This window comes from Xyrauchen texanus, chromosome 11, assembly GCF_025860055.1.
Source record: "Xyrauchen texanus isolate HMW12.3.18 chromosome 11, RBS_HiC_50CHRs, whole genome shotgun sequence".
Lineage (NCBI taxonomy): Eukaryota > Metazoa > Chordata > Actinopteri > Cypriniformes > Catostomidae > Xyrauchen > Xyrauchen texanus.
The window spans coordinates 30242927-30265814 of NC_068286.1; the positions used below are offsets into that span (position 1 = coordinate 30242927).

General features: G+C 43.6%; 1 protein-coding gene across 1 annotated transcript in view; it reads left to right on the forward strand.

The window, feature by feature from the left end:
- LOC127651341 (neural cell adhesion molecule 2-like) overlaps window positions 1-22888 on the forward strand; it is a 356390-nt gene that overhangs the window by 275158 nt on the left and 58344 nt on the right. The window contains exons 6-8 of the mRNA XM_052137120.1: window positions 10384-10501; window positions 11086-11255; window positions 14503-14648. Of these exons, the coding sequence (XP_051993080.1) occupies window positions 10384-10501; window positions 11086-11255; window positions 14503-14648 (434 nt within the window). The remainder of the gene's footprint in view (window positions 1-10383; window positions 10502-11085; window positions 11256-14502; window positions 14649-22888) is intronic.

Sequence of the window (22888 nt, forward strand, 5' to 3'; positions counted from 1 at the left end):
AGGTTACATCACAGGGGGTTACCAGAGTAATCAGTACCTATGGAGCACCTGTTCCAGTACAGGCAACCAGGTGCCAGCAGTGAGTCTGGCTGCAAACTCCTCTGCTGAATTCGGAGCCAGAAGGCTAGGGAGGAAGGACATCCAGGCTCCATGACTTGTGAAATTGACTGGGGGAGTAAAGCGCATATCTTCGCCTCAGGAGAGGGGAAAGATGCTATGCAAGCGATACAACCGGCCAGCTGTTCCGTATTACCGAATTCTAAGTGTTCAGACCTGACAAAACATGGGATGAGACCGGCTCAACCCAGAGATTGTAAAATTTCGTGAAGGTATTGGGTGTTGACCAGCCCAGCGCTCTACAGATATCTGTAGATACCTGCTACCTGCTAAAGAGGTGCCATTGGCCAGTGCCCACGAGGATGCCACACTCCTCGTAGAGTGTGCTCGAACCCGCAAGGGGGCGGGTGCGGCCTGGGTCTGGTAGGCCAACGCAATGGCGTCCACAATCCAGTGGGCAAGCCTCTGTTTGGAGATAGCGTTCCCTTTCCGCTGTCCACCAAAGCAGACAAAGAGCTGCTCAGAGCGTCTGAAGCTCTACATTAGATCCAAATAGGTGCACAAAGCATGCACTGGACACAGCAATGCTAAGGCTGGGTCTGCCTCCTCCCGGGGCAGCGCTTGCAGGTTCACTACCTGATCCCTGAAAGGGGTCATAGGAACCTTGAGCATGTAGCCTGGTCGAGGTCTCAGGATGACGTGAGAATCTGTCGGACCGAACTCCAGGCAAGTGTCGCTGACAGAGAACACTTGCAGGTCTGCAACCCTCTTTTTAGAAGTGAGTGCAATCTTGAGGGCCGTCTTCAAGGAGAGGGCCTTTAGTTCGACTGACTCTAGCAACTCAAACAGGGCTCTCCAAAGGACCGAGAGGACCACAAAGAGATCCCATTAGGAGAACAGGCATGACCTAGGAGGGTTCAGCCTCCAGGCACCTCTAAGACACCTGATAATCAGGTTGTGCTTCCCTAACTACTTACTGTTCACTTTGGGTACAGCTGCCCCTCCAGCTTCACCTGCAGGAATGAGATCACTGACCTGACCACGCACCTCTGTGGGTCTTTAGTTCTCCAATTCTCATTGGCCTTTTCTCAAAGATAAGTGGTAACAGAGGCTCTCAAGAGAGACCCCTAGTGTCACTACATCGACACAATGTCGAGTGAGTGAAGCTTTCATTAAACAAGCCAAGTTTGAGTTTCAAGCTGGCATCTGGTCTTATTATTATCTGATCAAATGTTGTTTTGATACTCTTTAATGCTGTGTGTGACAGATTGAGATTATTTCATTATCGCAAACCCTTGTGGTATGAACATTGTAATATACATTTGCGATACTTCGATATATCGTGCAGCCCTACCAGTTAGTGAGTCGACTAGTTAGTTTGTTACTTAACTATCTAATTAGTTAGTTAGTGCTTTTAGACATGCAGTATAAGACAATACAGTAGGATTTTCTGGATAGCTGTTTTTAAACTATTTGTGTATTGAAAAGTACTATACAAATAAGAATGACTTGACTTAGCCGATTGTTTTAGCATGTAACGTTCCGGTGTTGTCTGTCCTATGTCCTCTGTTTTCACCCATCACGTTTATGTCATGTTTCCTGGTCTGCTCCGTGTTTTCCGTCTCACCTGTCACTGCTCCCATTCCATGTCACGTTTTCCCTGTTGTCCGCCCGTAGTCTCACTGTCCGAGCGTAAAACTGCAATTCCCACAATCCCCCCCTCTCACTGCCTGCACTCTTCATTGTTCTCACCTGTGTCTCGTTGAGTCTTCATTGTGTTCGTGTATTTAACCGTGTCTGTTTCTCCTTTCCCTTGTTGGTCTTTGATGTATGTGGACGTCTGTTATCCGTGCTCTTGGTCTTTGTTTTCTCCCGTGGAACCCTTGGTATGCTCTCCGTGTTTGGTTAACCCTTTGTATGCTCTCCGTGTTTTGTTTTACCCTTTTTCCCCTCGTGGATGTTTTCTTTGTTCGTGTTTTGTTTTTGTGATTTAATAAAAGATTCCGCTGCAAGTAGATCCCTTGTCCCGTGCCTACCTTCACCGTCATTCGTGACAGAAAGACCGAACACATATGGATCTAGCAGCGGTTTTCACCACACTGGCCCATGCAGGTTTTCCCGTTCGCGAGTACTCACGGCTCTTCTCCACGGTCGCCATCCACACCGGGTTCGATGACGCTTCCCTGAAGCTCATCTACCGGGGCGGGTTATCATCAGCCCAGTGGCGGGAAGCGCCGGAATTCGGAGAGCACACGTAGAGGGAGTACGTGAGTCTCACCCTCAGAACACTCGCACCCGAGGAACCACTCCTCGTGTTTCCGGCTGTCGAGCCTGAGCCCCTGCCTTCCCGGATCGATGAGCCAGCGCAGCCGACTTCTTCCGCCCGGAGAAGGAGGAGAAGGAAAGCCTCCGCTCTCCAGCTCACGCCTGCCACGGTCAGTGAGCCAGCGCCCGCGCCTGCCACGGTCAGCGAGCCGGCACCTACGCATATCACGGTGAGCGAGCCAACGCCTACGCACATCACTGTGAGCGAGCCTGTCGCCCCTGAAGTCAGTGAGCCAGCGCCTGTAGCCTCGACCGTCCCTGAGCCAGCGCCTGTAGCCTCGACCGTCCCTGAGCCAGCGCCTGTAGCCTCGACCGTCCCTGAGCCAGCGCCAGTAGCCATGACCGTCCAAAAGCCAGCGCCAGTGGTCGTGCCCGTCCAAGAGTCAGCGTCTTCCGAGCCTCTCGAGCTTCCCAGAGCTCCTCCTCTCGAGCCTCCCAGCGCTCCGCCTTCCGAGCCTCCCAGGGCTCCGCCTTCCGAGCTTTCCAGGGCTCCGCCTTCCGAGCTTTCCAGAGCTCCGCCTTCCGAGCTTTCCAGAGCTCCGCCTCCAGAGTCTTCCAGGACTCCGCCTCTCAAGTCTCTCGAGCCTCCCAGAGCTCCGAAACTCCAGCTTCCCAGAGCTCCGCCTCTCGAGCTTCCCAGAGCTCCGCCTCTCGAGCCTCCCAGGGCTCCGCCTCTCAAGCCTCTCGAGCCTCCCAGGGCTCCGCCCCTCAAGCCTCTCGAGCCTCCCAGGGCTCCGCCCCTCAAGCCTCTCGAGCCTTCCAGGGCTCCGCCTCCAGAGCCTATCGAGTCTTCCACGGCCCTTCTCCCCGAGCCTCCTACGGCTCCACCTCCAGAGCCTCCTATGGCTCCGCCTCCTGAGCCTCCTACGGCTCTACTCCCAGAGCCTTCTTAGCCCCCTACGGCTCCGCCTCCCGTGCCTCCTAAGGCTCCGCCCCTAAAGGCCCCTATGGCGCCACCTTCCTCGGCTCTGCCTCCAGGGCCTCCTACGGCTCCGCCTCCCGAGCCTCCTATAGCTCCGCCCCTAAAGGCCCCTACGGCACCACCTCCATCGGCTCTGCCTCCAGAGCCTTCCAGGCCTCCGCCTTCAAAGCCTCCTACGGCGCCACCTCCCTCTGCTCTGCCCCCAGAGCCTTCCAGAGCTTCGCCTCTAGAGCCTCCTATGGCGCCACCTCCATCGGCTCCGCCTCCAGAGCCTCCCAGGCCTCCGCCTTCAAAGCCTCCTACGGCGCCACCTCCCTCGGCTCTGCCTCCTGAGCCTCCCACGGCTCTGCCTCCTGAGCCTCCCATGGCTCCGCCTCCTGAGCCTCCAGAGCCTCCCTCAGCCCTGCCTCCTGAGCCCCCAGAGCCTCCCTCAGCTTTATCTCCAGAGCCTCTTGCAGCTCCGCCTCCAGGGTCTCCCGCGGCCTTGCCTGCGCCTCCTTCGGCGCCACCACCCAAGTCTTCGATTGTTCCGTCTCAGAAGACCTCCTTGGCTCCGCCAGCTCCCCGAGTGGCCACTCTTCCTCCCAGGCCCCTTGAATCAGCCCTAGCCCTATGGCCACCTCCTAGGTCACCTAAGCCTGTCCCGGTCCTGGAGCCACATCCCAGGTCCCCTGAACTGGCCCCTGTTCGGCGGCCACCTCCCAGACCTCCTAGACCTGTCCCTGCCCTGAGGCCGCCTCCCAGGCCCCCTGGACCTGTCCCTGTCCCTGTCCGGTGGCCGTCTCCCAGGCCTCCTCGACCTGTCCCTGTCCTGTGGCCACCTCCCAGGCTCCCTGAACCGGCCCTTGCCTTTCGGCCAGCTCCCGGGCCACCCAAACCTGTCCTTGCCCGGTCGAAACCTCCCTGGCCTCCTAAACCTGTCCCTACCCAGTGGACACCCCCCAGACCACCTGACCCGGTTCCCTTCACCCCCAGGCCACCTGACCCAGTTCCCCCCAGACCACCTGACCCGGTTCCCCTCACACACCCCCAGAGACTGCTTACCTGCCCTCTCGGCCTCCCTGGTCTTCTGGTCTGCCCCTTGTGCCCCCGTGGACTGTCCCATTTCCCTTTTTGCCCCCGTGGACTGCCTTGCCCCCTGTGCCCCCATGGACTACCTGATTGCTCCTTGTACCCCCTTACTCTGTCTTTGTGTGCCTTGTGCCCCCTTTGGTCTGTTTGTTTTTCCTCCCTTCTAGCCCCTCTCGCCCTGTACATCTGTTTATTCCTGTTGTTTTTTCCCTCCTGTCTTTTAGGACCGTCTGGAATCCGGTCCTTTTGAGGGGGGATTATGTAACGTTCCGGTGTTGTCTGTCCTATGTCCTCTGTTTTCACCCATCACGTTTATGTCATGTTTCCTGGTCTGCTCCGTGTTTTCCGTCTCACCTGTCACCGCTCCCATTCCATGTCACGTTTTCCCTGTTGTCCGCCCGTAGTCTCACTGTCCGAGCGTAAAACTGCAATTCCCACAAATTCCGGCCCCTCTCACTGCCTGCACTCTTCATTGTTCTCACCTGTGTCTCGTTGAGTCTTCATTGTGTTCGTGTATTTAACCGTGTCTGTTTCTCCTTTCCCTTGTCGGTCTTTGATGTATGTGGACGTCTGTTATCCGTGCTCTTGGTCTTTGTTTTCTCCCGTGGAACCCTTGGTATGCTCTCCGTGTTTGGTTAACCCTTTGTATGCCCTCCGTGTTTTGTTTTACCCTTTTTCCCCTCGTGGTTGTTTTCTTTGTTCGTGTTTTGTTTTTGTGATTTAATAAAAGATTCCGCTGCAAGTAGATCCCTTGTCCCGTGCCTACCTTCACCGTCATTCATGACACAGCAGGGATTGTTCCCATAATTGATTTAAGATGGCCCATTTGCCTCCTCTTTGTTCTGATTCCTTGGCTGTTCCATCTCAGTTTCTTCTAACTATCCTGTTGTATCTGCATATGGAATATTTTTACATCACTAATTAGCATGCGGTTGTGCACTTTCGTGATCTTTCCATGCCTTAACCATGGCTTTCATCATCAGAGGAGTGGTTTGAATGCAGACGGGTCGAGTCGCCAGCTTCACTCCACCATACCCTTGATCCTTTAAAGGAAATGTCACTGAGATAGAGGGCACAGTCTCATTTGCAGCATCGTGTGCTGATACAAAAAAAAAATATCATTTCAACCTCTTTGAACTCAACAAATTCTAACAGGGCTCAAATCACAGAGCAGTGAATCATGATTCCGCTTGATTTGCTCTCTGGCTCTGGTGGGTGGCGAGAGACATTGTTGAGGTCTGTTTTATTCTCTTACAACATCATATAAAATAGATTCAGCACATCATTGTGACTTGATGGAATGTTGCTTTGAAACGAGGATGTTACTTTGGGAAATTTCTAGAGAATCAAACACATTTGTTGAGAGAATGTAAACAGCTTGACAGTTCAATAACTTTCTGTAGAGATTCATTATCAACACCAGAGGCAAAGTGAAATAAATTGTCATTTGGTTGAGAAAAAAGTACAAGTTCAAATAAGTAAATAGAAAGTTATTGAGCACAGCATTTTGCAGAAGATATGGTGCTTATTCAAGAAAATCACAATATCAACTGCTGATAATGTTGCAATAATATCAGTTGATTTAGGTTGATCAGTTGAGTGTTTGCTCAAAAATAAATTAATAAACTAGAAATTACTGAAGCAGAAACATACTCAAGTGCAGTTTGTTGATGAGAGGTATAATATTACTTTTCTATGTGATACAATTTTCGCCGGGAAGACAAAAATATCCCATAGACACATTTGCAAGCCTATATATGTACAATATATTCACAATCATTTTGCCGGTGATATACAATTAATAAAAGCATATGTAGGTAAATATTGCTCTTTATTACAATGTATTGTCAAATTGCTGCATAATCGTTTTGTGAACTTAGTGACAAAACAGTGTGGAAAATGTGCCTTGATTTATTTTAACTAGATTTATACTGTATTAAACATTACTTATCTACTGTACATGGCTACATATAGCTACATGAAATGGATGTTCCCTTTACAAAAAGCTTCACTATGATGCTGTGCTTGTGCTAAGTGCTATGGTGAACAATCCTAGTTGTGACTGAGCTGAAATAATGTGTGTAACACATCAATGAACATTGACCGGAATTTATAGCCTCGGCTGATGTACTCATTAGATGCACCTGCGGACAGGCTATAAATGGATACGTCACCAGGTGTCGTCAGAAACTCTTTTTTCAGAGCGATTCTGTGTCTGTGTATTTTACAAACCCTGTCAAAACTTTCTTTCCTCTGTAAGGAGTTAGAATTTTTTAGGCAGTGTGCAGTGAACCTTTTTTCTCTTTTCTCTTCTGTTTAGTAAATATGATATATATATATATATATATATATATATATATATATATATATATATATATATAATAAAAAATAAAAAAAGAGAGAGAATGACTAAAAGCCGCAAACGATGCGTGTTCCCCTGTTCTCGCTCTATAGCTGAAGGACAACCTCGACTTTAGTGGGAAGGACTTATCAAGCAGCAGGTCAGGCTGGTGCTGCTCTGCACACTATGCTGTTTTACAGGCGTACCAGGCTGACCTCCTGGACGACCTGAGTGTGGGTTCTGCGCTACGAGCAAGCCTCAGACCCGCCTCGGTCCTGTCTGAAGGGAGGCTCAAAAGTAAAGCGTGGCGAGGAAGTGGTAAATCACAATGCGGGCACAACTGTAACCCGCTAGGATTGAGTCCACTCAGATCACCCTGAGCAAAGTCAGGCTAGGTCAAGGTTGCACTGTTATCAGTATCAACGATTTACGGGTCGCAGGGCGACCGCGTCCACGGTGATCCCTCTGGACCTTCTGCTCATGAGACCGTTTTTGTTGTGGCCCAAAGCCAGGGGATTTCTTCCAAGGGCCAAAACACCTAGGCTAATAAGGGTTATGCGCCTCAGGCTTCGTTCCCTTTCTATGTGGTTCAGACCCCGGTTTTCTGCCTTGGGTCCCACTCTAGGTGCGTCTTGTTGTTGCAGGCTGCTAACGACAGACGCCTCCCTGACGGGCGGGGTAGCGACCTTAAGTGGTCGTCCAGCTTAAGGAGATAGGAGGGTCATCAGCTCGGTTGTCACAGTCACTGTCTCGGGTTGACGGCTGTATTTCTGGCCCTGAAATACCTCCTCCTGAGGCTGCCATATCTTGGTGCGGGTGGACAATACAGCGGTAGCCTCTTACATAAATCATCAAGGAGACCCACGTTCTTGTCAGCTGTATTTCTGACGCATCGGATTCTCCTTAGGGCCCAGGGCAAGCTCCTGTCACTCAGGTCAGTTATATCCCTGGATGCCCATATGTGGGAGGCAGATTTACTGTCCTGACAGAAAATACCAATGGGGGAGTTAAGAACTCCACCCTAAGCTAGTAGTTGCCCAGAGTTCGCCAGCAAGGGTTTTTGCCTCTTACTGATAGCACCACGCTGGCTGAACAGGGCTTGGTTCTCGGAGCGAATTTCTTCCCTCGACGGCTCGCCTTGGGCGATTCCGAACAGGAAGGATCTTCTATCTCAGGCACAGGGCAATATTTCATCCCTGCCCCGAATTGTGGAATCTTTCATGTTTGGCCCCTAAGGGTACCAACTGAGGGACACAGGGCTTTCTCCTGAGGTTATCGAGACCTTTTTAAATGCCGGGCTTTTTCCACTTGGAACAAGTTTGGGTGAGATCTTAGGGCAGAAGAGGACCTCTTCGCCTCTGTGAATAGCGCAATGTCTCCTCTACTTCTCCCTGAAATCACCCAGCCCCCTTGGGTCTGGACGTTAAGATACATACATGACCCAGAGTGCGTCTGTATGCGTTTCTTTCCACGGTTTCTCTGCTCCCGGGAGTCTTGGCAATGTTCACCAGCAAGGGTCTTGCCTCCTATTAATGGCGCTGTGCTGGCCGAACAGGATATGTTTCTCAGAGTTCATACCTCTCCTCGACGGCTCGCCTTGGGCAATTCCAAACAGGGAGGACCTTCTCATCCTTGGCCCGAATTGTGAAACCTTTCATGTCTGGTCCCTAAGGGTACCAAATGAGGTTCACAGGGTTTTCTCTTGAGGTTATCGAGACCATTTCAAGTGCTAGGGCTCCCTCCACTTGGAACTGATCTGGGTAGATTTTACAGGGCAGAAGAGGACCTCTTCGCCTCTGTTGATAGTGCAATGTCTTCTCTACTTCTCCCCGAGTTGCCCAGTCCCCCCCCCCCCGATCGTAGTAACGCATAGATAGCACAAATGCGCCTGCATTCGTTTCCTTCTACTAAAGTTCACATTACAGAACCAGCTAACTGCCAGTTTGCTTCAGTTCTGGATTTTATATAGAAAGAACTGTCAGCGGGCACTTGCCTCGCCACTGCCAGGTTCTATGTGACCACTGCACTCCGGGCTCTTAAGCCCTTGAGTCGACATCTCAAGCTCATGTCTGAGACCTCTTGCGTTTTTGTGAGTACACTGCACAACCGTAGGGGTCCGGACAGCCCCCAGTGCGGCGGCGTGGGTATTGCGTTCCCCATAGCGCTAAGCAAAAGCGCAGCATCATAGTGAAGCTTTTTGTAAAGGGAACGTCTCGGGTTACATGTGTAACCCTTGTTCCCTGAAAAAAGTGGAATGAGATGCTGCACTTCTTTTCTGCACTGGGATGTCCCAGGATTGCTCTTCAAAAAGAAGTATCTGACGACACCTGGTGACGTATCCATTTATAGCCTGGCCGCAGGTGCATCTAATGATTACATCAGCTGAGGCTATAAATTCCGGTCAATGTTCATTGACGTGTTACACACATTATTTCAGCTCGGTCACAACTAGGATTGTTCCCCATAGCGCTTAGCAAAAGCACAGCATCTCGTTCCACTTTTTTCAGGGAACAATGGTTACACATGTAACCAGAGACGTTTGGATGAATGATGTTCCCCTGATTAAAAATCAAATGCTTAATATCAAGGTATATGTGTATGATGGTGTGTATTTGTCATTTATTTAGGGGAGACCCTGCAGACACTAGTTGTCACAGGGTCTGCAGTATATCTCAGTAACGATAAGATTTAGAGTCAAAAGTCCAATTCTGCTAATGTTTTTTTTTTTCTAATAGATGTTTGTTGATTTCAAACACCTTGTTCAAAACCCTCAGAATTAGAGTTTTCTGTGAATTCTGTACCATTTAAAGTAAATTTCATCATATATTTTTTTAGCTCGTTGCTAATCAAGTGAACATATTCAAACCACATTGGCATACATTCACCAGATTGTCAACTATATTATGAAGGCAGATCTGTTTTTAGAACAAATGTATTTTGGTAAAACTTTACAAAAAGGTTCAAATGGTTAACATTAGTTAATGCATTGGCTGTAATGAACTAACAATGAACAATATTATTACAGAATTTATTAATCTTAGTTAATAAATTATGAAAATATGTTTTTTTTTCATTGTTACTTCATGTTAGTTCATAATGCGTTTGTTAAATAATTTTAAAGATTTATAAGCATTATGTTGCAATAAATATCATCCAAGATTAATAAGTGCTGTAAATGTATTGTTCATTGATAGTTCATGTTAACCAATGTCGTTATTTAATGTAAAGAAAATACAACCTTATTGTAACATGTTATCAGTATGTTTCCTGAAAATCATATAGAGGCATGTTGTCACATTTTTATCAGGCAGTTTGTAAAAATTTGTATCAGTCCGAAATGTATACAATTTATCAATTAAAATATTTGTTGGCCAAAAAATTTTCATAGGAAACATATGACACTGGTTTAGAGGCAGATTCCATTGTGACATCTTACCCCATATAGTGTGACAACATGCAGAATTGAAAATGGAAAGTGAACAGATCCAAGTTAAATTTCCATGTTGACGTCTTTAAATTTCAGTAATTTCAAAATAATGTGAACGCAGTATATTGATTACATCACTTAGTTAACTGTATTGTAGATTATTGTTTGTTGTCACTCATAGACTAATATGCAAATATTCCAACGTATCTCTGTATCCAACGTATCTTTTGTCATTCACAGTTCCTCCCATTCTGTCAGTGCCACAGCAGTTATTTAACGCCACAGCGGATTACCAGGAGTCCGTGACCTTTACCTGCATCACCTCGGGCTCCCCTGACCCTCAGGTGACCTGGTACTGGTGGGTAACATTAGAAACTAGAAAGTCAAGCTCATCACAACAGACTTTAAATGTTTCCAGGAGGTTTTAAAAAGCTGTGAAGTTTGAAGGTTATATAGGCCTAAAAGAGACCTAAAGACAGGCAGACATGGATGGATGGATGGATGGATGGATGGATGGATGGATGGATGGATGGATGGATGGGTGGGTGTGTGGGTGGATGGATGGATGGATGGGTGGGTGGATGGATGGATCATCAGACTGAATATTTAATTCACACTGTGTGAAGTTAGTGCAATTCAAGTTTTCACTGATTTTAACATATTATAGTTTGGCATGATTTATAAAAGCAGCAATGTTAAAGTGTGTTATAGAATGAGTCATATCAATGGGTTAGCTGCTATACAGTATATCGATAAAATGGTTAAATTAAAAAATGCATTTTTGTACAAGGCTTTTAAACTTATCAGATCATATTACAGGATGTAGGATAACAATATCTTATTATTGATTTAGCATTGCTAAGAAGATGAACAATCAAGAAATAGCATTCTGATCAAGTCCTATGGAATAATCTCATCATTTAAACTTCTCTCTTTCTACAGGAAGGGTCATGTGATCGAGCGATCCGAGCAATATGTATTGAACACTCTAGATGGGGGTAAAAGCATGCTGACCATTAAAAACATTCGGCAGGCCGACGGAGGACCATATACCTGCCGAGCAAGCAACAAGGCCGGGAGCACAGAGAGCCAAATTATCCTGAAAGTGTTTGGTGAGGAAACACATTTCTTTTAACTTAAAGTTCTTCCAAAAGAGAAGTCTTTCGAACATCGGCGTGGAAGTCTTTCCTCATGGCCACAGTACAGAAAATTCTTTCTTTTTCCATTTACTTGCTTTCCACTCAAATTCTCTTGAATAAAATGAAACCATGTGTCTTTGAATGCACCACAAAAACTAAGCCGCCAGTGCAGGAAACACAGCGCTATTTCAAACAGGCAAATGAAATAGTGTTCAATTATCATGAAAAACTCCAGCAGCTTCTGTATGGGACCCAGATTCGATTTGTGTTTTCATGAGGCATATTCGCAAACTGATTATTCTGATTGGTCCTGCTGTCTTTGGCATGGAAATGTATGCTGATTTATTCCCAGCCATCAGGATCCTCCTCCAAGTGGCAGAAACGTTTGTTCTTCAAAATGCACATTTATATGTCAGCCTTATTGAATGGGAGTTCTGTTGTGCAAAACCTGGAGCGGAAAAACTGTTGTAACTTTGTGACGTTTATAGCACTTGACATTTGGCACAAGGTGGAGATGGGAAATCATCAAATGAGATAACAAAAAAGAAAGCAAAAGAGGAGAAAGTTTTCAGGTCTCTGCTAATATAGCTGTTCACACTGCAGGGTTTGTCAATGACAACCACATTTAAATGCAGTGATTCCCCTAAATTATCGTTCCGTGTGTGTGCAGAATTAATAAGTAATTCCCAATCTTGCAATGGTTCACATAATTATAACCAAAGCCATGCTAAAAACATCATAACATGAATTGTTTATTATTTAAATATGTTCCTTGAGGTTCAATTATAATTTTAGTCATATATTTGAAAAACATTATAATTTTCAAGCCTCATTCTGACCCTCTGGCCACGTCCACACTAATACATTTCTGTTTGAAAATGCATCTTTTTCGTTACTTTTAGCCTTCCATCCACACTGAGACTGCGGTTTTGTCAGCGAAATCTACACTTTTTGAAAATGCTCTCACAAGTGGATACATTTGAAAATGCCACCTTCACTTTGAAGTGTGGACTAGGAAAACGGATATATCTGAAAACGATGGCATATTTGTTGTCATGTGATGCAGTCATTCATGTGATCCCTTCAACCAAATCAATCTAGATGGCAGCCCGTGTTGTAGAGGCACTTTTTTGACTGATATTCACTTTGATAGCATTGTTAAAGATAAATGCTACTTTGTTAAACATTCATTTTGCATTTCTTCAAAGGCAATGGGAAGTTTACTCAGAATTGGTGTCCGGAGATGGAACATTAGGACATTTCCCTTAAAAAAAATTTGCCACAAACTTACCACAAATTTGCTGCAACTTTGCCACTCATTATTTTCACATGCAAATGAGCTTGTGATTCACTGCAAATGTTTGCCAAAAGTTTGCAACTATTCAACAGTAGTGGTAAACCTGCAGCAAAACTTTGTCAACAATGGACAATTAGCCAATTAGTTTGTCGCAAAAATTGTCAGTGGCAAATTTGCCATGAACTTGATTTTTCTCAGTAAGGGGAATTAAGCATTTTTGTATGTAATGTGGAAGGAGAGCGTATCTGGATTAGTGTAGACATAGCCCTGTCATAAATTCTCAGTGCTACTTCTCCTTTGACTTGACAGTAAATTACCAAATTTGGTTGGTTGGCTCCTTGCTCTTGACTGACATGCTCTCTCTAATTGCCAATTCACTACTCATCACTACTGGGCAGGGCTAATGAAGTGATAACTTAAAGTAGCCCTTGATGTGTTGTTGTGGAGGCGGTCAGATCCAAATGTCTAACACAGTGTGACATCACAATGTGGAGGAAGTAGAAAACGAGTCGTTTTGGCAGCTTGGTTTCAACGAATGTGCTTTTTGCAGTGAGGAGGAAATTTTGTATATGTATATATATATATATATATATATATATATATGTATATATATATACACACACACATACAAGAACTGAATGTTTGTCATGATGTTTTTACAATGATAATACAGTGATGTGGATGGAACATAATGCTAAAATACTCTAAAAGCAATTATGTTATATTCATCATTGTCTCTGAACTATATTTATGCTAAATATGTTTTTCCTGATGTTTTCTTTCTTACATGATAAACAAAAGATATTTTGCTATTGAAATCAAGGCTAGGTTTAGGTGTGGGTTTTGTATTAAAAAAATCCTAAGAATGCAGTGTTCCTGCAGGTCCTTAATAAGTATTTAAAACCCTGTTCACACCTAGTATTAAGATGCATTTTTGGTGATCGGATCACATGTGGTTAGAACTAAATACAGGCCTAAATGGGGTCTAAAACATTTTGTGATCATATCACAAAAAAATGCATAAAATTTGAGGTGTAAACGCTAATCTGTCCTGTATGCGTCCCGCCAGCAGCAAAGCACCACCCCTCACCTGTCAATCAACCATTGCGTTAAAACAAGAGTTTAAAATTTGCCGGGTATGAGCGGCTTTAACTGTCTGAATGTGACCTGATCTTCCCAGATCTTCTTCAGTGTAGCTTATCAACATCCTGGGACTTATGAGAAGCACGAACATCTGTAACTCAGGTTAATATAGGAAATCCACTAAAATAACAGAAAAATCTGCTTGAAATGTTGCTTTTGTGCTTAGATGCATAATTAGCATTTAAAGAAGTTTTAAATCTGGAGACAAAAAGACAATAATTGCAATTTATAGATTTAATTAAATATATATATATTTTGCATGCATTGCTTTCTTCTAAATGTGTGCTTCGTAACTACATCGTTCATTGGTTCTTTTAGTTTGAAGTCCTACGTCTTTGTACTTTCCTACTTGTACGATTTCTTACAATTTTGCTATTTTGTAATATTATTCTGACGTGTCATTAGACCGAGTTGTAAGTTTGGAGTCTGAATTGAATGTGATGACAGAGAAAGACTGGACTTCATGAAATAATACAAAGAGAATAAAGGCCCCTGTAGATTGTCCTTGCCCCCACCGCAGAAACTTCTGATGCCCCCTGGTCAAAATAGGGGACCCACCCATGCCACTTAACCAAGCTAACCCCTTCCCTAAGATTATCCAAGTAAGTTTGAGAAACAAGTCAAATGATGCTGCCACGTAACAGTCAGAATAATTAGCTGTAAGATGAAATGTTATTCAAAGCTATTTTCTACTACAATAAAAGTCTGAATGGAGTATATAAAGTGGTCCAGACAGTAAGTCAAACCTATTAACTGAACTGTGTGTCTGTCTGTGTTCAGCTCAGCCTCACATCACTCAATTGAGGAATGTTACGGCAGTAGAGGGCAGTGCCGCTATGATCTCATGTACAGCTGAAGGTGAACCGTTGCCTGAGATCTCCTGGAGAAGAACCAGTGATGGACAGACCTTCAGAGATGGAGATAAGGTAAATAAATACAACAGCTTTGTATAAACATATACACATGTCCACCTCACAAACAACAGAAACCCTTCATTTTGTCTAAACTAGTACACTGTAAAGTACCACATGTCCTTGCACATGACATGACCCTTAAAGGAATAGTTCACACCAAAAGGAAAATGATGTCACCCTTGTTGATCTAAACTTGAATTTTGTTCATTTTTTTCTGTGGAACACTTTGAAATTTTGAGGAATCTTCACAGAGCACTTTTCCATATAACAACAGTGCACAATGGCCATGACTGTTAAGCTTCCTAAAGGACATAAAATTAGTGACTGTGACTCACGCACTATATTCCAAGTCTCCTGAAGCCATACTATTGCTTTGCAATTTTTAAAAATACTAGCAGCTTGTTTATATTTAAACATGTAAAAAATGTGCACTCATATTGAACACTGAAAACAAAGACTGTATTGCTTCTCATTGTAAAATCTTATGGATTTATGGATTCTTAGATATTTTAAATAGAAAACAAGTAAAAAATTAATAAATAAAAAAAGGGGTCTAAAATGTTTTATGATCAGATCACAAAAAACAAATGCAAATGTGTTCAAAAACGCAAATGGCCGCATCTCATTTGAGGTGTAAATGCTAATCTGTCCTGTATGCCTCCCGCCACCAGCGAAGCAGCACCCCTCACCTGTCAATCAACCGTTCCGCTAAAACAAGAATTTAAACTTTTCCGTGTATGAACGGCTTTAAAAGGAAATAACCATCTGTAAATTGCAAAACAGACGATACTTTCACATGCACGTGATCTTCCCGGATCTTCAGTGTAGATTATATCAACATCTTGAGCACGAACATCTGCAGCTCATGTTAATATAGGAAATCCACTAAAATATAAAAAAATTCTGCTTGAAATTTTGCTTTTGTGCTTAGATTCAATTTTAGCTGCATAATTAGCATTTAAAGAGGTTTTAAATCTGGAGACGAAAAGACAAGTATTGCTATTTATAGATTTAATTAAATAAATATATAGTTTGCATGCCTTGCTTTCAAACTACTGCAGTCTGGGAAGCACAGAGCCAGATCTGCACCAATTACTTCGCCTTCAAGCGGGTCATCGATCACCCCATAAGTGGCCATGAAGCATCTAAGTGGCTTCTACTCCTCCAGCAAGGCAGCCACAGCATAGCTGAATATGTCATCCAGATTTGCACCATCGTGGCAAGGAGTGTCTGGAACAACAAGGCTCTCATGGTGTGCTTCCAAAATGGGCTCCTGGAGGACCTTCAAGATGAACTGGCCACACGAGAGCCCACAGACACTCTTGAGACCCTCATTTACCTGGAAGTGCGACTCAGAGAGAGACAGCTGACTCGTAAACCCTCCGTCCATCCCCAAGTAAGTCCCAGAGTTCTGGATCGTCCAGGCCTCTCTGAGAGATCACTGTTGTTCCAAGTACACACCGAACCCATGCAGCTGGGGAGCTCTCGGATCACTCCTTTGGAATGTGACTACCGAATGAGGGAATGATGCTGTTTATTCTGCAATCGGCCCAAGCACTTTCGATCCGTCTGTCCTGAGCTCTTGGGAATAGCCCAATCCGTTCATTCGGGGGAGGACTGTGTTGGGAGTCACCCAAACCTCTCTAGCCGCCAACTCATGCCTGCTTGCCACATTTTCCTGGAACAATCAACAATACTTTCTCCAGGCCTTGGTGGATTGAGGCCCAGCAGGTAATTTTATGGATATTTCCATAGCGGAGAACCTCAAGATTCCCTGTTACACCCTCTCATCTCCTTTGGTGGTAGCAGCTCTGGATGGAAGACCTCTGGGCCACAGGAAGGTTTCCCATCAAACTTCCACCCTGCGTCTTTCAATTCACCAACACAAAGAGGAGATGTGTTTCCACCTTATACAGTCTGCTGTGTTCCCGGTCATCCTTGGTCACCCTTGGCTCCTCTGTCATAATCCCCACATCAAATGGTCCACTGGCACTATCCTCAAGTGTGGCCCCACCTGTCATTCTATCCGTCTCTTCCTGAGTTTTCCAGATCCCAAGATTCCCAAAAACTTTCTTGAGTCCCCGCCCAAAACCATTATCTCAAGGAAGAATTCAGTAAGCGGAGAGCCATCACCCTACCACCACACCATCCATATGACTGTGCTATCAACCTTCTCCTGGGCACGTGTATCCAGAGTGGGCAGCTATGGACGAGTATATAAGGACACCCTAGAATCCAGCTTAATTTGTCTATCCACATCTCCCGCTGGATTTTTCTTTGTGGACAAGAAGGATGGTGGTCTATAGCTGTGCATTGATTACCGAGGTCTGTTCGAAACCATTATCCCTTGCCTCTCATGGCCACTGCCTTTGACTTGTGCAGCACATACCACCTCATGCGCATCAGGCAAGGAGACGAATCGGAGACCGATTTTAACACCCCTACTGGCCGCTACAAGTACCAGGTCATGCCATTCTGCCTCACCAACGGCTCTGCAGTATTCCAGGTTCTGATAAACGACATGCTCAGAGACATAATTAATCAATTTGTGTTCGTCTACCTGGACAACGTCTTGGGTTTTCTCGAGTTCCTTCCACAAGCACATTGAACATGTCTCAAGTGCATTTCTCTGGTGTTCATTATTAGCCCGGTGAACATCCAGATGGATATTAAGAAAGTTCAAGCAGTCGATTGGCCCATTCCCACTTCATTCAAGGAGAAGCAGCGGTTCCAAGGATTTGCTAACTTTTATCGCACATTCATATGCAACTTCAGCTCTATCGCAGACCCACTCTCTGCTCTCACTAAAATTAAAGATTCTTGTTTTCATTGGACCTCTGAGGCCGAGACTGCTTTTAAGGAGCTTAAGAGCTGTTTTACCTCTGCTCCTATCCTGACTCTCCCTGACGCTGACTGGCCATTTGTTGTGCAGGTGGGGATTGGTGCCGTCCTCCCTCAGATGGTGGAGGACTACAAACTTCACCCATGTCCCTTCCTTTCCCATTGCCTTACACCTACTGAGAGGAACTATGATGTGAGGGGCTGGGAGTTACTGGCCATCAAACTGGCTCTTGAAGAGTGGAGGCATAGATTCAAGGGGGCTCAGCACCGTTTCAGGTACTCACTGACCACAAGAACCTGGAGTACATCCAGCAGGCCAAACGACTCAACCCCATCAAGCATGCTGGTCCCTGTTCTTTAACCAGTTTCAGTTAATCTTGTCTTACCGTCTTGGTTCCAAGAATCAAAATTCTTTGATGCCCTGTCTTGAGCATATTCACCCACCAACCTTGAAACCAGTTATGCCCATCATTCCTAATTATAAAGTGGTGGCTCCTGTTAGATGGGACATTGAGGTGATGGTAAGACAAGCACACACACAAGAACCTGATCTGGGAGGGGGGGTAACTGATAACCCTTTGTTTGTGCCAAGGCCTGTTCGTTATGGAGGCCCAAACCTGCAAAAATAATAAATAAATAAATAAAAAATAGTAAATAAATAAAAGTAAATAAATAAAGGAATAAATGTCTTGATAAAACAAATATAATTAGTTTTTAATTCCTGAATTTATTATTTTATGACTTTTTTATTATTTTTAGGGCCCAAGCCTTGAAAAGGCAAGGCCCTATTGTTTTCGTTAGGATTATTATTATTATTATTATTAGGGCCCAAGCACAAAGTGCGTAGGACCCTATTGTTTTCGTTAGGATTATTATTATTAGGGCCCAAGCACAAAGTGCGTAGGACCCTATTGTTTTCGTTAGGATTATTATTATTATTATTATTATTATTATTATTATTATTATTTTATTTTTATTTTTTTACGACTTACGGGGCACTTTTGGGGCTCTTAACATGCTCAAAAACTCTTGAAACTTTGCACACGGGTCAGAACCTGCGGTCATTAGGGCGGGCTGAAGCTGGTACCGAGCGTGGCAGGGGGCTCGACAGCGCCCCTGGAACAGGGTCCGAAAACTTGGTCTATAACTCAAACACGCTTGCATGTAATAATATGAAACTGGGTACACATATAGATCTCATCGTTTCATATATCCTTCATACTTTTACTTTTTACCCCAGACCAACAGGAAACCGTCTATTTAGGGTTGTTTGAAAAGCGTACGCAATGGAATTTGGAATACTCCTCCCAGAGAATTCCACCAATCGCCACCAAACTCGGTCAGCATGATGTCAAGACATTGAGCATGAAAAATTGCCGGCAGATTTTTGATATCTCTAACGGTTTGGCCGTGGCGAGAAGCGAAATGATGGCGAGAAACGAGAAACAGTCAGAGTGTTATAACTTCTGCATACATTAATTGATCTCGATGAAACTTCAGCGGTGTGTTCGCTGTAAGAGGCCGATCGCATGGATGTGACTATTGTGAGTCAAAGTTATAGCGCCACCAACTGGCAGAAGGAAGTGTGTCACTTTCAAAATGCTTTAAAATCACCCACTTATTGTTACACGATTTACTTCAAACTTTATGTGTATAATGTAAACACCGGCAGATGTAGACGTGTGAAAGGATTATTGATATCTTAAATACTGTTGTTGTGGCAGCTCTTCAAACTTGAATTTTCTTTTTTGATGCCTGGTGCAGGGGCTCAGTAGCGCCACCTTCAGACAAAAGTGGGGTATTGGTTTCATACTTTGACCTAGAGTCAGATATTTTGGTTTGAATGTGGAACACATTGCAAATGAAATTTGAAGCTCCAAAAAGCACACAAAGGAAGCATAAAAGCAAGGAAGTGTGTTATAACTTTTGCATATATTAACTGATCTCGATGAAACTTCAGCAGTGTGTCACATGGATGTGACTACTGTGAGTCAAAGTTATAGCGCCACCAACTGGCAGAAGGAAGTGTGTCACTTTCAAAATGCTTTGAAATCACCCCTTATGTCTCAATTGAACAAACAGTTGATAAAGAAATCGGGTATCAATATATTGAATTATGAATTATTGCAGTGATCAACTTTAATGTCCGGTTAAGATGAAAATAAACTATTGCTCTGTCTAAGCCATTATCTTTCTGAAACACGTCACAAAAACTTACAGAAACTGATAACACAAACATGATGTTGGAAATATACACTTATCAGAATAGTTATATTAAACTTTAGTCTATTTCAGTTAAAGCCATTTCAGTTATAAAGCTGTCTCATGTAATTTCTCCTTTAATTCTATAATATAACCACTAGGTGGCGTTCTAAGCCTATTTTCTGTATTCTCGTTGTTTTAACGTATGAAGAAGACTTGTACATGTTGTTGAGAACGCAGTAAAGTGTGACGCATATTTCGTTCTGTGAGTTTTATGAGTACTCCGAGTCTTTATTAAAACCAACACATGAAACATATGTCTAAAGAAAGTAGGGATGGGCTGATCGATCCGAACGTATCAAAACGTCCGAGAATGATGATCAAATTTCAAAATGCTTTGAAATCACACTCTTATTTTTATTGTAAACCTGTGATAAAATATATATGCTTGTGTTTTACATTTTTAAGAAAACAAACAAAAAAATGGCAGCAAACAACCACTTTTATAATTATTGTTTTGCGATCTTTGCGATTGATTTTCTTTCTGATTAATTTTCTGATAAATCTACCATTTGTTGTTGAAATGACGTAGTTCCAACGGGAGTGCGAAGTGGAGGGCGGGTCCACCTTCTTCATGTAGCCAATCAGATGAGCTAATCGCTAACTCTCGATTTACTCTTATCTGATTGGTTTAAAAACACGCCAGTCACCAGAACACATCTTTAACATAATTTGGCTCAGACCCGTTCTCGTTGCTGCAATGGTACTTTTAATAATGCACACATGCATGTTAAATAATAAATAAATAAAAGAACAAATGAATAAATAAATGAATAAATAAACCATGATTACTTAAGGTTACAAATACACACACACACACACTCCATCATTGCAATCTTGACATCGCAGCCTGTTCATTATATCCGCAATAAAATATAATAATAAAATAGTAAACCTAACATATAAAAATTACTCTGTTTAAATTAGGGCTGGGCGATAAAACGATCTCGATATGGCATCGCGATAATATTTATTTAGACTACGATGATAAACTTTTGACATGTTTACTCGATATGGATAGACCTAACAGCCTATTACAAAGCAGAAATAAACGGACAACAGCCAGTCAGAACGCAGATTTTGGCTTGTAGCGTCTAAGTACACGCCCATTTGCTAGCAGAGCACTGTTTGAGCTACCGGCAGTGAAGAAAGTGAGTGTAAAGAAAAAATGAGTGGAAACGACGAACTCGAACTATCTTCCAAAGCTGAGGAAATTGTTGACAAAAAAGGTAACAAGACGTCAATTATATGGAAGTGGTTTGGATATCTGAAAAGCGACGACGCGCAAATAAAGACGGTCTCGCGAAATATGCCGTCGGTCGGTGATAACCAAGACGGAAACACAAATAAAACCTTTTCGGTCACCTGAAAAGGTACCATCCCAGCGACCACACCGAGAGTATGAAAATGCGGGCCCATGTTAATGTTACTCCGTCCAAAAGTTTTGCAGACTAGTCTTTCTGGCAAAAACCTATAATAGGGTAATTAGGGTTACATGAGCACTACCTAAAAGGTGTAGCATAGTGACTGGTTTACATTGTTTACATTTTGCACTTTTTACTCAGATTGCTACCTCTAAAACATTTGAGATATTTAAAACCAGTACACAATTAATATTTTATTTATCTGACAGTTAAGTACTTAAATCTGCCAGGGACTTTGTGGTTCACTTGTTTACATTTGTTGTCTTGATTGTACCTCTGCAAACATTTTGAAATGTTTGCTGCCCTGCCAAAGAAATTTGATGTGATAGTACTGTAGTCACAGCTTTTAGTTTGATATTTTATAATCAGTTACAAGGCAAGCTAACTTGCATTGTTTTGTCAAGGCAGATAAAGCATGTTTGCTAAAAGTAAAATGTTAACATTTAGATTTAAAGTTTATCAATATTCTTTTATAACAAAATATATTCTCAACCAATCCATGTTTGCACAGTTAAATGTTTGCATTGTTATTTATTTATGTTAATAAACTATATAGTTCAACTATTGAACCTTCTGGTTTCTTCAGGCATCATTATCAGTATACTTTTCAAACGGGCAGCATTATTAAATTATATATCGTGAACAAATATCGATATCGATCAATATGGAAAAGAATATCGTGATACTATATTTTGCCATATCGCCCAGCCCTAGTTTAAATAGTCAGTAGTACAATTCAGTATCATTCACAGTAAGCACTGCTCCACTGTGATGTTTCCAAGCATATTTTTAGCATGTAAAGCTGGATGATTTTCTACGTCGGTATTGGAGCGTGAGTAAAGTACAAAGCCTATAATAAAGAATAGTTTAGCATCCAAATACATCGCAAATGTAAAAACATTTTGATTGTAAAGAGAGCGTTTTTTTTATTCGTGTTCTGTTCTGAATATCATTCAATTTCAAGGATTTGTTGTGGAATCAATTAGGGTAAAATGCCAGAAAACACCAGCCTGGTTCTGGGAAACATTTGTAAGACTTCGGTCAGGTCACTCTTTATTTCCCGAAGAAAATCGAGGCGGTTGCGGCCCACCCGACACAAACTGTTCCCTCCCAGGTGAATAATGAGAATATCTGGAGCTGTAGCTTTGGCCCTGAGAGAGCGCAGAGCTGGAAACAGTTGCTCCCAGAGTCTGCCTCCTCTGCCGTCCCAGGTGATCTCACACTGAAGACCGAGGTTTCCGTCCAGGCGCTGCTCACAGAAGCGAGTATGCAGTGTGCGGATGATGGAACTGCCGACGCATCCAAACACGTGAAGCCATCTCAAAGACGAGTGAGGGAATGTGATTTACAACCGGTATTTATGAGTGTTGCAGGTTTGGTTCCTAAAGGTGTTACAGGCCCCACCCATTTCCAGATTCAATAATCGGCTCGTTCTTACATAGTAGAGCACGCTCAGCACATGCGCAGTCTTCAAAAACGGTAGCTTTATTTATTTATGTACCGTACAAAAACGGTACATAAATAACATTTGTATGTGTTCTAAACAAAAGACACAGGTTGTACTGAATGTCAGCTTGTTTATTTGGCTCAAGATAAGGATTTATTAAGTCCACATGTCATGCAAACAAGAAATGCTTCTAACTAGGTCGAGAGCTGTCGCTATGAATGTTCGTTGGAGCTCTACAGCACACATCTTCTTCTCGACAGTCAAAGCGAGGTTACGTT